General features: G+C 37.2%; 2 protein-coding genes across 2 annotated transcripts; one reads left to right on the top strand and one right to left on the bottom strand.

Annotated features, from left to right (window-relative positions):
* Positions 1 to 2,119: 2,119 nt before the first annotated feature.
* LOC110862924 (MFS-type transporter SLC18B1) lies at positions 2,120 to 8,519 on the bottom strand. The gene is made up of 8 exons (XM_022112136.2): positions 8,368 to 8,519; positions 7,928 to 8,023; positions 7,109 to 7,339; positions 6,745 to 6,813; positions 5,871 to 6,125; positions 4,996 to 5,189; positions 4,395 to 4,490; positions 2,120 to 2,435 (listed from the first exon to the last, which is right to left on the bottom strand). The coding sequence occupies exons 1-8, from the start codon at positions 8,473 to 8,475 to the stop codon at positions 2,210 to 2,212; spliced, it is 1,275 nt and encodes a 424-aa protein (XP_021967828.2). The 5' UTR covers positions 8,476 to 8,519; the 3' UTR covers positions 2,120 to 2,209.
* Positions 8,520 to 9,627: 1,108 nt separating this feature from the next.
* On the top strand, positions 9,628 to 13,024 carry LOC110862923 (D-alanine--D-alanine ligase). Its single transcript, XM_022112135.2, has 4 exons — positions 9,628 to 9,665; positions 10,407 to 10,756; positions 11,401 to 11,955; positions 12,845 to 13,024. The coding sequence occupies exons 2-4, from the start codon at positions 10,442 to 10,444 to the stop codon at positions 13,022 to 13,024; spliced, it is 1,050 nt and encodes a 349-aa protein (XP_021967827.1). The 5' UTR covers positions 9,628 to 9,665; positions 10,407 to 10,441.

The raw sequence follows: 13,024 nt of genomic DNA, 5'->3' as shown, positions 1-13,024 counted from the left end.
TAAATTCTATTTAGCATGAAGCGAAAAAGCTTTCTAAGAATTTCTAAGAATTACTTTCTCCACTTTCTCGATTGCATAGTCACGCCAGCTGTGTTGGCTAGTTCAAAATATATTTCACAAAATATAGCCAAAGTTGATAATTTTTCGATGACGCGACCGGAACTGATGACGATCATCCGGGTAGCTGCAAAGATTTGCACCTAACTGTACTGCCCCAAATTTTAGATCATTTCAGAATTCATTTCAGCATGCTCCAAATAAGCTATTAAGGCGAAATTGCTACGGCTTTGAAAGATTCGCCTTAATTGTCAAATATGAAGACTTTAATAAGACGGGTATTATAAATCTTGAGGACCATCAAACCTGGAAACTGTACAAACGCGTGCAATCCATGCGATTTGTGTACGCCACCTCGGCCACATTTATCCTGTTCTGGCTACCGTTTGGAATAGCGATGTCCTACTACCGAATTGTTCGGAAGCCGCTCAGCGAATTCAAGTCAAATGCAACTCGTACCTACGTTTTAATTTTTGTCGCCTTCATCTTCATCCTGATTTTACCCATTGTCATCTTCTGGACGAATGAACGACGCAAGAAAAAGGGGGAATTGAGAGTAATTAAATGGATGAGGAAGCAACAGCGGGAGCGAGACAGGAAAAACAAAAAGGCAGTCTCAGATTCCAGTGGATTCACAACGTTTGCCTGTTCGAATGTAGTAGTTACGATGGAATGTGGGCAAGAGATGGAGATAAAGATAACCTCTAAGACATCGCGATCCGCATCCCTGCCAAATATATCGGTAGAATTAACTGGAAATTCTGGGATTAACGTGAAGAGAGAGCGCTGTGTGAAAGGGAGTCATCCTACAATAAGTATTATTGGGGGTGGCGGATTATTTTAGAGGCGTGCATGTAAAGCCTCTCCAGTTAAATTGGAAGTACCCTCCAAATATTTCGGAACTACCCGTCATGAAAACCTACCTCTTAAATGCTGTTTTTGAATTAGGATTTTGGTGGCATACTACCTCTTAAAATAATGTACGTATCTACAAATTGTAATTTTAGCATTTTATATAAAAAGCGTATCATTTATGTACAAAATTATACTTGAATTGTAACTTTAATTCTAAAGTTAACGCTTCCATGAAAACATACGTTTTTAAAAACTACATGATAATTAAAGCTTTTGCGGACTTAACTGGTCTCCACCCATCACTGATAAGCAATTAATTAATTTGGAATACGATATGCAAAATGAGAGACTAATTCCATTTAACAGGAGGGAAAATTTAGAGCGTTAAAAGGTTGCCTACCAATTTCTTAAAATATTCCGAGGGCACTTCCCATTGTTTTAGTGATACATTAAATTATTTCCTATTTTAGGGTAGCTGACTGAAACATGTCCAAGCACTGGTTCTAAATGTACACAACGTTTCATAAATATTTAAATTGAAGGTATTATATGTACGAGTCATAAATATAACTTATCGCTGATTTTGATAATGTATAAATTTGCGACCTGATATTTGTGTATGCATGAGGAAAACCGAAATAACATTATCGCCTAATTTAGGTTAGAATTTAAGCTTTGAACATCGAACATTTTTCGACTAGTTTGCAAGTTTTTGATACGAATTATTTATTTAATTTATGTGCATATTTTCAGGGTCTCCGCTTGCAGGTGCTACATAGGTGATGGGTACCACACCAGGGCCGTGACTCCTTCATTGACAAAATGAAATTTGTCGCACACATAAACCATATTGTTTTGAACAAATTTAATGCAAATTGAAAGTTAATTCAGCACTGGAGAGATTTTCCCATATATCTCATACTTGGAAAGTCATAACATATATTTTACCTTGAAGATTGGCTTTAGAGCTCAGCTACTTTTTACAAATTGCAATCTTTAGAATTATAAGTGAAAATGAAGTTTTAAAGCGAGACACGAAATTACGACACTTGAAACCGGCTCAGCTGCACAATACTTTTTTGTGAAATTTCCAATGAACTTGAATATGTGAGCATTTGTTATAAAACTGTGACCAATATTAAATCTTATAATACATATTTTATTGCTTTTTTTACATTTGTAATTTTAATTCCTCTACCATAATGAATCAAACGAAGAAAATTTGTTAGGTGGAAAAATATCAAATATTGCGGTGCTGTACAATGATAGCAACCTTTTTAATTTTTAGGTTTGAAATTTAATAATTTATTTTGGTTTTTTTCAAGTACCAAAGAATCTCTACGCCTTTCCAAAATGTTAGTGCAAATATTATTATGAGAGTGAAAATAGCTGTTTTTCGAAATCCGTATAAATCGGTCAAAAATCCCCCCAACATTGGTCCAGTCATACTGCCCAGTGTTAGCGAGCTCATGTACGCCCCAGCCGAGATGCTGGAAGCTTTTTCAGTATTTAAACACAATTTTCTGCGTTTTCAAAAACATCATTCAAAACTATTAAAAAACTCCCGCACAAGGTTACGCCATACATTCTTAGTTAGAAATGGGGTTACGATATTACTCCACGCAGCATACACTCAAAATAAACTGGTGTCAATTCAGCGCGGTGTAGTCACATATAGACACCGCGCGGTGTTAATGCGGGCCATTAACACCGCGTGGTGTCTGTATGTGACTACACCGCGCTGAATTGACACCAGTTTATTTTGAGTGTACCTATTATCATCCTTCCTACAAAATTACTGTCGAGTACAAGGGGATTCGATGAAGTGTTGCACTCTGTTTAAAAAAACATGTGTAAATCCTCTAAAATAAGTCTGCGTCAACAAATAGCAATTTTCCAGCTATGCAGGGGGCGTGTATCCCCCAAGCTGAGTTGGAAAATCTTTCCACCAAGTGGGTGTGGTTTGGGGCCAAATGAGGTTTTTACTGAAATGGAGTCTATAGATATTCACGAGGTGTCGTGGGCGTGGTTGGGGTGAAGTGAGACGATTTTTTATCATTAATAAATGTACAAATAAACCGTTGCAGACGCACGTAAAGAAGCAGCTTCAGTCTCACTTGATCCCAACCACGCCCACGACACCAGGAGAAGGTCTATTTGTAATGTATTTCATCTATAGACTTCAGTTCAGTAAACATCTCATCTCGCCTAGACCACACTTACTGCGTGCAAGGGGGTGCGGCACATCGCGTGAACACTTATTTTCACTGTATTTCACCTATACAGCCAATTTCAGTAAGAATCTCATTTTGCCCCAAACCACACCCACTTGGGGGGAAAGATTTTCCAACTCAGCTTGGGGGATACACGCCCCCTGCATAGCTGGAAAATTGCTATTTGTTGACGCAGACTTATTTTAGAGGATTTACACATGTTTTTTTAAACAGAGTGCAACACTTCATCGAATCCCCTTGTACTCGACAGTAATTTTGTAGGAAGGATGATAATAGGTGTGCTGCGTGGAGTAATAATACCCAAAAAGTAAATGTATATCACTCTACCACTCTGGTTATGAATTTGTCACCAACTGGTTATAAATTTATTAGCTTTGGTGACAATTTATTACCCACTTGGCGAATCTTTATAATTAGGCGGTGACAATTGTAACCACTGAATGACAAATTTAAAACCAGGGCGGTTAAGGGACCAGACTAGGAACACCGTTGGTTACGGGGGTGTGGTTTGCCCCCCTACATTCAAGGCTTTACCGATTTTTCAAAAAAATGCTACCAGAGGAAAGCTGGAGCAAAACTACTTAAGATTTTTTCAAAGTAAATTTGAAGTCGATCAGTACGGCGGTACTCGTGGAATTTAGATTATATTGCCCTTCGATTGTGTTTTGTTCAAAAATCAGCAACTTCGTTACCACTCTTCCTACAGTGGTCATCTTGGTCTTAAAATTTTCACAGATAAATTATCTAGGTGCTAATGAGGGTGGATATTGGAAAATTTGATCGTGACGGGTTTTATTTGGCATTAATCGCGCTTTGCCTAACTTAAATTTTAGTTTTTAATTTTTAATTGTCAAACTCGACAAATTTTCCAATATCCACCCTCATTAGCACCTAGATAATTTATCTGTGAAAATTTTAAGACCAAGATGACCACTGTAGGAAGAGTGGTAACGAAGTTGCTGATTTTTGAACAAAACACAATCGAAGGGCAATATAATCTAAATTCCACGAGTACCGCCGTACTGATCGACTTCAAATTTACTTTGAAAAAATCTTAAGTAGTTTTGCTCCAGCTTTCCTCTGGTAGCATTTTTTTGAAAAATCGGCAAAGCCTTGAATTTAGGGGGGCAAACCACACCCCCGTAACCAACGGTGTTCCTAGTCTGGTCCCTTAAGTCACATACGTTTACTTTTTGGTTATAATCGTGACCCCATTTCTAAGAGTGTACCGACAGAAGTGTCACCAACTTTAGCATATCTTGAGCTTGGAGGAAGAAGAGAAAAATTGTTAATCCACATCCGAAGCTAAGGAAACAAATTCCGGTTACCACGGTGACAAAATCACTGCAAATATTAAATGATTTTTATGAAGGGAATTCTTTAATACGGTCAAAATAACCCAGTAAAAAGCGATACTACCGTCAGTAACTTGCATATATTTATATGTATGACTCTCCCGAGTCAGTAATAAATCTCTTGCCGCTGGTATTAAATTAATTACCACACTGGTAATGTTGATTACTCGTCGGAGACAGGTATTAGTAATACCGTATTACCTACCAGCGGTAATAAATTTACTACTGGTCGGTAATTTATTACCATGTCAGTGTATTTACCCGGGTGAAAAATTTTACGGATTTTATGCAGAAAATTGGCTGGATTTTATGCAGAAATATTATGCAAAAAAATTTATGCAGAAACAATTGGTGCACACCAATGTTCCCGCCAATTGTGGGAATTATGTCAAATTCTACATACGATTTTCACCCGGGAGCGGTAATAAATTTATTACTGGTCAGTAATTTATTACCATGCCAGTGTAGTTATGCAAAAGTACATGAATCTAAACCTGTCAATTCCTATCCCAACAATTGCGCAATTTCCGACCGCCTGAGCTGTGAGTCCGAGAAGAACAGCCACCTGAAATGGGTAGCCACTGCTGCCAACGGCAACCGTTAGAAGGCTGGCAACCACGGAGAATGCGCTGTAGAGAAGACCAGACCCGGCAAAAACAAATCCAATTACTGACGGGCTTGTGGTGAACTGAGAGTCAATTATGTATTAAACTCATACTTATATATTTACCATACATTAAAATTGAACTTCTCACAAGGTACAGTTACGAGGTGTCAGTCATGTCAAAGGTATCCACCATTTTTTGAATTTACTAGGGACCCTGGATGACGGATCCATTTTTATTTCCGTGTAAAACTTATATTTGGAGCCGTGTCGTGGCGCCAAATTTAAAAATCTGCATTTTCGACCAACCTTAGACTTGTATTACTTTTGCAGTTTCTGTTGAATTTTCACAATTTGGTGGTTAAAATGACCACAAGAGTCAAAATTTTCATGGCAAATAAGCAAATCTTAAGTTTTCAAATTTTTTTGAGAGTTTTTCGGCGAACCCTGTATCAAAAAATTAGGGAATTTTGTAAAATTTGAACATTTCATTGTCTTAACACTTCATGAAAATCGAAGTTGAGCCCTTTGTGCTGATTTTGATCAAAAAAATTTGAAAATCCATTCATGATTTCAAAAGTTATGGCGGTTTTAAAAATAAAACATTCGTATTTGGCGAATGTGGCGCCACGCAACGGCGCCAAAAACATTAATTTTACACGGAAATAAGAATGTATCCTTCATCTAGGGTCCTAGTAGATTCAAAAAAACAAGGTGAATACCCTGGACACGACCGACACCTCGTGAGTGTCCCTCGTCAGCTACCTCAATTCTTAGGAATGGTTCAATTGAAGCAAAATAGAACGTAATGACAGAGGATGTAAGGAAAATTGCGATAAAGTTTGTCAAGACGGCTGGATGTTTCCACAGGGAAATATTTCTTTCCTCCTTATCCCCGCACTTGTTCGTATTTTCGGGATCTGCTGCGTTATCCTTGATTTGCAGGAGAAATGTTGCCACTGCCGCAAATAAAATAAACAGGCTACCAACAACGACAAAAGGAGTGGAAAATCCTCCCAACTGAAATTAATCAAAAATGAACGAATATGTCAATTAGAATCTTAAAAGGTACAGCTATTCTTGTAGGACTACATACTGTAATTAATTCCTGATGCATTCAACGGCACTAATAAAATAATCTTTCTTCTGACTGATGTTCTACAATGTTGGTGTCAAGGCATATTTGTCATGTCATGTCATTATTGTCATAAATGTCTGACATTGACATTATTTATAAGTGTGCGACAAATATGATATTTGTAACATGACATTTACGACCTTCAGACCATCCAGCTTGAACTTAAGCGGTATAATTAGTGTAAATATTACATCAGTCAGTACGATTCCTAATTTTAACTATATATGTTTCTCATCAATTTTAAACTTGTCACCCAAAAGAATGCTTGTTTGTAACATATTCTAAAATGTATTAAAAACTAATTCAGCATTAAAAATCTATGGCTCTGAGAATGTTGTAAATGTCATATGTGTATGTATGTCTTGACATTTATAACATTTTCCGTATATGTCAATTCGTCATAAATGTGTGACATTGACCTACCGACAAATGTCTGACAATTATGACATTTGACATTTATGGACAAATATGACATGTAGAATCATACTTCTTCCGACTCACGCTGTAGAGGTTGGTTCCAATTAAAGGTCCTAGAACAAATCCGGCCGGCACTAAAGACTCCAGCACGCCCTACATTGTAAACTAAGTAATGTCAAAACCTTCTCAGACATGTATTACATTTACACTCTAAATAAATTTAATTTCCTCAATTTTGAGTAAAATTTCCACTAACACAACTATTGAGTAAAAGTTCCCCAAGAAAAGTTAAAGTTTACTTAAACTTGAAAGATTTTTGCTCAACCTTGAGTAAATTTTACATTTGTCGGGGTAAATTTTACTCAACAGTTGTGTTGGTGGCAACTTTACTCAACTCTATTTACAGTGTATGCACGAAAACATTAAGCCCAACTCGAGTTGATTTTACCAAAAAGAAAATCCCAAAGCTTCCCGGAAAGTATTCAGAGACGAGGATAAAAACTGTGGTGAACACCGCACTGGCCGCGGCTCCTTCAATAATCCGTAAAATTATGGATGCCCCCAGAAATATTTGTAAATTGTTTAGTTTATCCACATATCCAAGCACAAATAAGGAAGCTCCTTCCATCAGCAGGGAAGAAATTAGGACAGATTGTGGACTACTTTTGGTAAAGTCCATCTAAAATAAATGTTAAAAGATAGATAACTAGTTATCATATGATATCGACGGCCCGTTAAGTACTTGACAATATTTGACATAAACTTGAACCTATGGTTCGCTACCCCGTTTTTTGGTTATCAAATGTCGGGGAAAACCTTAATGCAGTTTTTGGGTTTCTTTTTTCTACGTATTTGTAAAATTTTGGGGCAGATTGAAACAAGATTCTTTAGATTACAACTTATGTGCATCAATAAAAATTTAGTTTTCAGATTTAGCATGAAATTTCGCGCACTTTTATGTGCGACTTGAATTTCCAATTATCGTTGCATGTTCCTAACTTTATTTAATTTTACTTGTTCCATATCAACTTTTGACTTGAAACTCAAACTCAATTAAAATATTTTTTTACTTGAATTCGAATATTGCACTAGTTTTACTGGAATGTGTAACTTTAGGAATTTTGTTTCAAGCAGCCCCATAATTGACAAAAACCCACAAAAACCCATCAAAACCCAAAAACCAACAAAAATCCCCAAAACACCTTGGGTTAGGTTTTTCTAGAAAAACCCGGGGGTTATCTGAACCCTGCTTGAACCATCAACTCACCATGGTTGCCACGAAAGGTGAACAGAGAGCTATTGCAGCGTCAAATATTCCAAGGACGACGGCATACTCGAAGGAAGTCGCATTTTTACTTTGAGCCTTTAAAAGAACTTGGTTACCTACATATATCACAAATTTATTGGGGCTATCCATTGGCCGCGGACGCGTGGGGACAATTTCCCCACGGAAATTTTGCCATGAAATGAATTTGTCCCCACGATTTTATGGGACACTAACTATTGCCATTGGTTTTGGAACAATCTGCTAGACTTTGATGTTGCTAAGTCAAGTTTTCTAAACTTTTAAGGAAGGATTGCTTCAAATGTTTGAAAAATTTGGGACGATTTTTTAAGCTTGAAAAATAAGTATTGTCCTAACACTGTCCAAAAAAATTATTCTTCCGCGGCCACTGGGCTACCCAATTACATATTTGTAAGTTTTACCGTTTTTGGATAAATTGTTAGTTGCATCGTGTAAATAGATTCGGCAAGGAGGAAAATTGACGCGAAGAAAATTACAACTGGGAAGTTGATTTCGAAGTTATTAGACATGCTTTTTTTGATCACGTTAGGGACTCCAGTAAAGAGAAACTGAAGATGAGCTACATGCATGATCCCACTGGAATCTAACTGGTTGGGAAATACCGACTGTAATTAAGAGCTATTAGCTGTAATTAGTACACTGTAAATAATCTGGTAATAAACATTATCAAAAAGTCTTATCAAAAAGTCTTTGGTAGAGTCAAAAAGACTCTACCAAAGTGGTAATGATAAGGTGCACCGTGCGGTTATGGCCTGGTAATAAAGTTTTGCGATCATAGTAACGAATTTTTACTACTTGGAAAATTATTATTACCAAATTTATTACCGAGAAATCTTTACCTGCGTGACTTTACGATTATTAAGAGTGTAGCTATTAGCCGTAATTACCAGCTATTAACCGTAATTAAGAGCTATTAGTCGTAATTACCACCCGAACTCGCAATTAACACTTGTGGATACCTGAAAATCAAGAAGTAATATACAGGGTGGACTAAATCTCACGCTACAATTTAAAATTTGTCGATTGGAAAATCCCCTAAATCGCCATATCAGATTTGGGATTGAAATTATTCTCAAAACTGATAGATAACAAAATTCCTAAAAACTTTAATTCCAGCGACCAAATTTCCGTATCTAATGGAGATTTAGGAATTTTGCCTACTGAAAAAAAATCCATTGCAGCGTGACATTTAAACCACCCTGTAGATTAATCAAATATAATACAAAGATTACTACAGATAATGGTGTGACTGATAAAATATTGTAAAATTGTTTTCTACAAAGATGTTTGAACTTTTAAATACGCAGCCAGGAATTTATAATCACTTTTTAGATAATATTCAATGCACATGAGCAATTAAGTAATGATTATTGAAAATAAAAGTGCACGTGGCATGTATATAATAAATAAACCATTGTGTTGCGTTTCAAAACGTGCGAGTAAGTAAACAATATGTAAATAAGGTCATGTAAGAAAAGACGAAACAATTATGATTTTCAATTAGAAACATTAACCCAAATCGTAACCACATGAGTGCCCGCTTTCACTTTCACTTGCGTGTACTAATCAGTACACCATTAATGGTGTACTAATGGTCAAAAGTAGGTAAATCAGGACAATATTTAAGAACAACGTGCGCCCAAAAGTTCAGCAGAGCGAATCCATTCGTAGATAGACGAACAACAGAACGTTGGATTAGGTGACTCATCGCCTGTGACTTAACAGGTGTAAAGCCCTCTTCAGGCCAAGATTTGGATGGCACCGACATCAGTGGCATGCAGGCAAATCAGTAGTGTGAAATACAAACCAGCGTGCCCTGAGATTTTTTCATCATTTTCCACGATGTCGGTGCAGCAGTTTTTCCAATTAGAAAAATGAATTGACAGAGCTGCAGCAGAAAAACCCAGGTGTGCTGATTGGCTTATCCCGTCTCAGCTTGCCCTCCGCGCTGTGCTGAGCAGTATTTAGTCTCATAGAAATTTCACATTTATTGGTGTCAGAAAATTCATCCGTGTGAACAATTCCCTAATTTTCTGCCACTGACATCGATGCCACTAGTTTCGTGTTGCATCCAAATCTTGGTGTGAAGAGGGCTTAAAACTGCACATTTTTGCTCATTGCTCGGCTCCGGGTATTTATTATAAAATTATATCAAGTAATTTGTAGTCAGTGAGCTGATTAATAGGATAGGTGGGTATTTTTAACGAATTCTGTTGACACCTAATTTTTGTGAAGGTGCTCACTCTTTCAATAAGTGTCAAAATTCAAAGTTCATATTATGAATAAAGTGGTGCCGACCAGGCCTACAAAATTACTTGAGAGAATTTAAAAATTAAATCCCGAAGCCGAGAAATCCTCAAAATGTGCAAATTTTTTGCCCTGCGACGTCACAGACCATGAGTCACCTAATCCAAAGTGAAATTAATGTTAATCTGACAAGGGAAACTTCTGAGGTGCAGTAAAAATATAAGTAAAATGAAAATTTGTGTCCTGGTTTCATCCTACGAGGGGACGGGGGAAGAGTTTCGTGAAGTTCCGCCCGATTATCAGGACCCCTCGATCTGGGCGTCTAATCATGACTTCGTCTTGAAACACGTCACGAAGGAAGACGCCATCGAGAAGATTTCCGAAGCCCTCGGGGAGGGGTACGATTTCATTTGGAATTTCATGTGGGGCCTGGAATCCTATTCTGTCGCAGGGGTGGAGGCTACTCGATATTTGGAATCTGCGGGGCATCCTACGCTGGGAACTTCGTCCAAATATTTGAGCTTAACTAAGCTGGATTGTAAGGTAAAATAAATAATGCACTGATATGGTATATGAGAAGGTTGAGTTGGTTGGATATTCGGATCCATCCGAACCGAATCCGAATTTTTGGGTTAAAAAACCACCCATCCGAATCCGAATTTTTCGGTGGAAAAAATGTTTATCGGAACGGAATCCGAATTTTTTGGTTGAAAAAATATCCATCCGAACCGAATCCGAGTTTTTCGGTTAAAAAATATCCATCCGAACGAAATTCGCATTTTTTGGTTGAAAAATATCCATCCGAACCGAATCCGAGTTTTTCGGTTAAAAAATATCCATCCGAACGAAATTCGCATTTTTTGGTTGAAAAAATATCCATCCGAACCGAATCCGAGTTTTTCGGTTAAAAAATATTAATCCGAACGAAATTCGCATTTTTTGGTTGAAAAAATATCCATCCGAACCGAATCCGAGTTTTTCGGTTAAAAAATATCCATCCGAACGAAATTCGCATTTTTTGGTTGAAAAAACATCTGTCCAAACCGAATCCGAATTTTTCGGTTGAAAAAACATCCAAACCGAACCGAACAATTCGGATTCGATTAGGATGGGTACATTATCCAAAATTCGGATAACGGACGCAACTTGTATGCATATTTATGGGAGCTTTTTGATTGAAATTTCAGCTCGCGGCTGGTCAACTCGGAATCCCCACTCCGAAATGGACCGCGGCCTCAAATTTTGACCTGACCGGGATGACCTATCCCGTCATCGTGAAGCCAAGCGATGGTTACTGCAGCCTTCACCTGAGCAAGGATTCCATTTGCAAGAATGAAGAACAAGTTCTGGAACAAATCGAGTATTTGAAGGGACAAAAGCATAATCCCGTTGGAGACGTTTTGATCGAGGAATTTATTCCGGGGGATGATGTGTTCTGCATGGTTCTGGAAACTAGGAGGGGGGTTGTCGCACTTTCCCCCATTGTTTACGAGTACTCCGAAGAGAGAGGGGGGGAGTTTGAAAATTCTTTTCTGGATTGGAGTTCCAAATGTGGACCGCTTTTGGGGTTGGAGGAAGAAGGGGGCATAGTGAAATATAGGATTATGGAGGAGGGGAAAGATGAAATGATAGACAAGATTCGGGACGCCAGTGTGAATGCGTTCGTATCGTTGGGTGTGGCAGGAAGTGGGTATGCCAGGGTGGATCTGAGGGTGCATGGGGATCAAGTATTTGTGTTGGAGGTAAGGGGAAAATGTATTTTATTTCTACCTTTCCCATCTCCAATCCTGTCTTAAGCTTTTGAGGGCAAAATACACATATTTGCTTAGTTATTTTATTTTCCATGCATTGACGACCGAATATATAAATCTGTGTGTTTCATAGATTACCCTAAATTTCTCAAAAATAAGAGTATTTCTTTGATATTTTGTAGAAAACTCAATGGTTAAAAGTGGCTTTTTATATATTTCTTTACAAATTTTGGAATTTCCCCTATACCGACTAATATTAGTGGTATTCACAGTAACCGATTATAATCGTCAGGACAATTATAATCACAATCGATTATAATTATATACCATGAACGCACCTGATTATTGTTGTTTTTTTATTATTTTTCTTAAAATATCCAGCAGGATTCATTAAATAGTATCATAGCAACGACTACTTTTTCGGACGCTTTAAAAAAATTGCATCTGGAGCAAGAATTATAATCCAAATAATCGTCAATTGAGAAGATTATTTTTTTGACGATTATAATCACATTGGTTTATTTTTCGCCATAGAGAATTTTTGGGTGATTATAATCGATAATGATTATAATCGTAATAATTGGTTACTTTGAATACCACTATTAAAATGTGAATTTGTTGGATATTTTTCTCTACAAATTTTGAAATTTTCTCTATACCGACCAACGTTAAAAAGTGGCTTTTTCGTGTTTTTCGTCAAAAACTTAAACATTTGAAAGTGACATTTGAAAATTTTAATCAGTTACTATCAGGTGTAATTATGAAATTAATATCGTACAGAATGGAAATTTCATTAAAAGTCACTATTGTCAAAGATATTAAGTCTCAGATAAAATGTTTTTATCCGTACTGTTTGCACCGAATATGTTTGACGTTTCAGGTAAACCACACCCCCGCCTTTTTCTGCTTTAAGGGAAACTTATACGGGGATGACTCCGTGATTGAAAAGACCTTCCCAGGCGGTCACAACGGCCTCGTGGATGCCATAATCTCCGCAAAAAAAGTGATCCAAGTAAGAAATGTGATGAAGTTTGAACGGGTATCATGCACAGGTTTATAA

Source organism: Folsomia candida, unplaced genomic scaffold (genome assembly GCF_002217175.1).
Source record: "Folsomia candida strain VU population unplaced genomic scaffold, ASM221717v1 Fcan01_Sc085, whole genome shotgun sequence".
Classification (NCBI taxonomy): Eukaryota; Metazoa; Arthropoda; class Collembola; order Entomobryomorpha; family Isotomidae; genus Folsomia; species Folsomia candida.
Note: the sequence above shows the minus strand (reverse complement) of the source record. Positions and strands in the feature narration are given on the sequence as shown.

Excerpts from the sequence above, each read along its gene's own strand:
- LOC110862923 (XM_022112135.2), top strand. The coding sequence starts at position 10,442 with ATGAAAATTTGTGTCCTGGTTTCATCCTACGAGGGGACGGGGGAAGAG. Across the intron at positions 10,757-11,400 it reads TAACTAAGCTGGATTGTAAG|CTCGCGGCTGGTCAACTCGG; the intron begins GTAAAATAAATA and ends TTGAAATTTCAG. Across the intron at positions 11,956-12,844 it reads ATCAAGTATTTGTGTTGGAG|GTAAACCACACCCCCGCCTT; the intron begins GTAAGGGGAAAA and ends TTGACGTTTCAG.
- LOC110862924 (XM_022112136.2), bottom strand. The coding sequence starts at position 8,475 with ATGTCTAATAACTTCGAAATCAACTTCCCAGTTGTAATTTTCTTCGCG. Across the intron at positions 6,814-7,108 it reads GCTTTGGGATTTTCTTTTTG|GGCGTGCTGGAGTCTTTAGT; the intron begins GTAAAATCAACT and ends TTTACAATGTAG. Across the intron at positions 6,126-6,744 it reads TTGGAACCAACCTCTACAGC|TTGGGAGGATTTTCCACTCC; the intron begins GTGAGTCGGAAG and ends GATTAATTTCAG.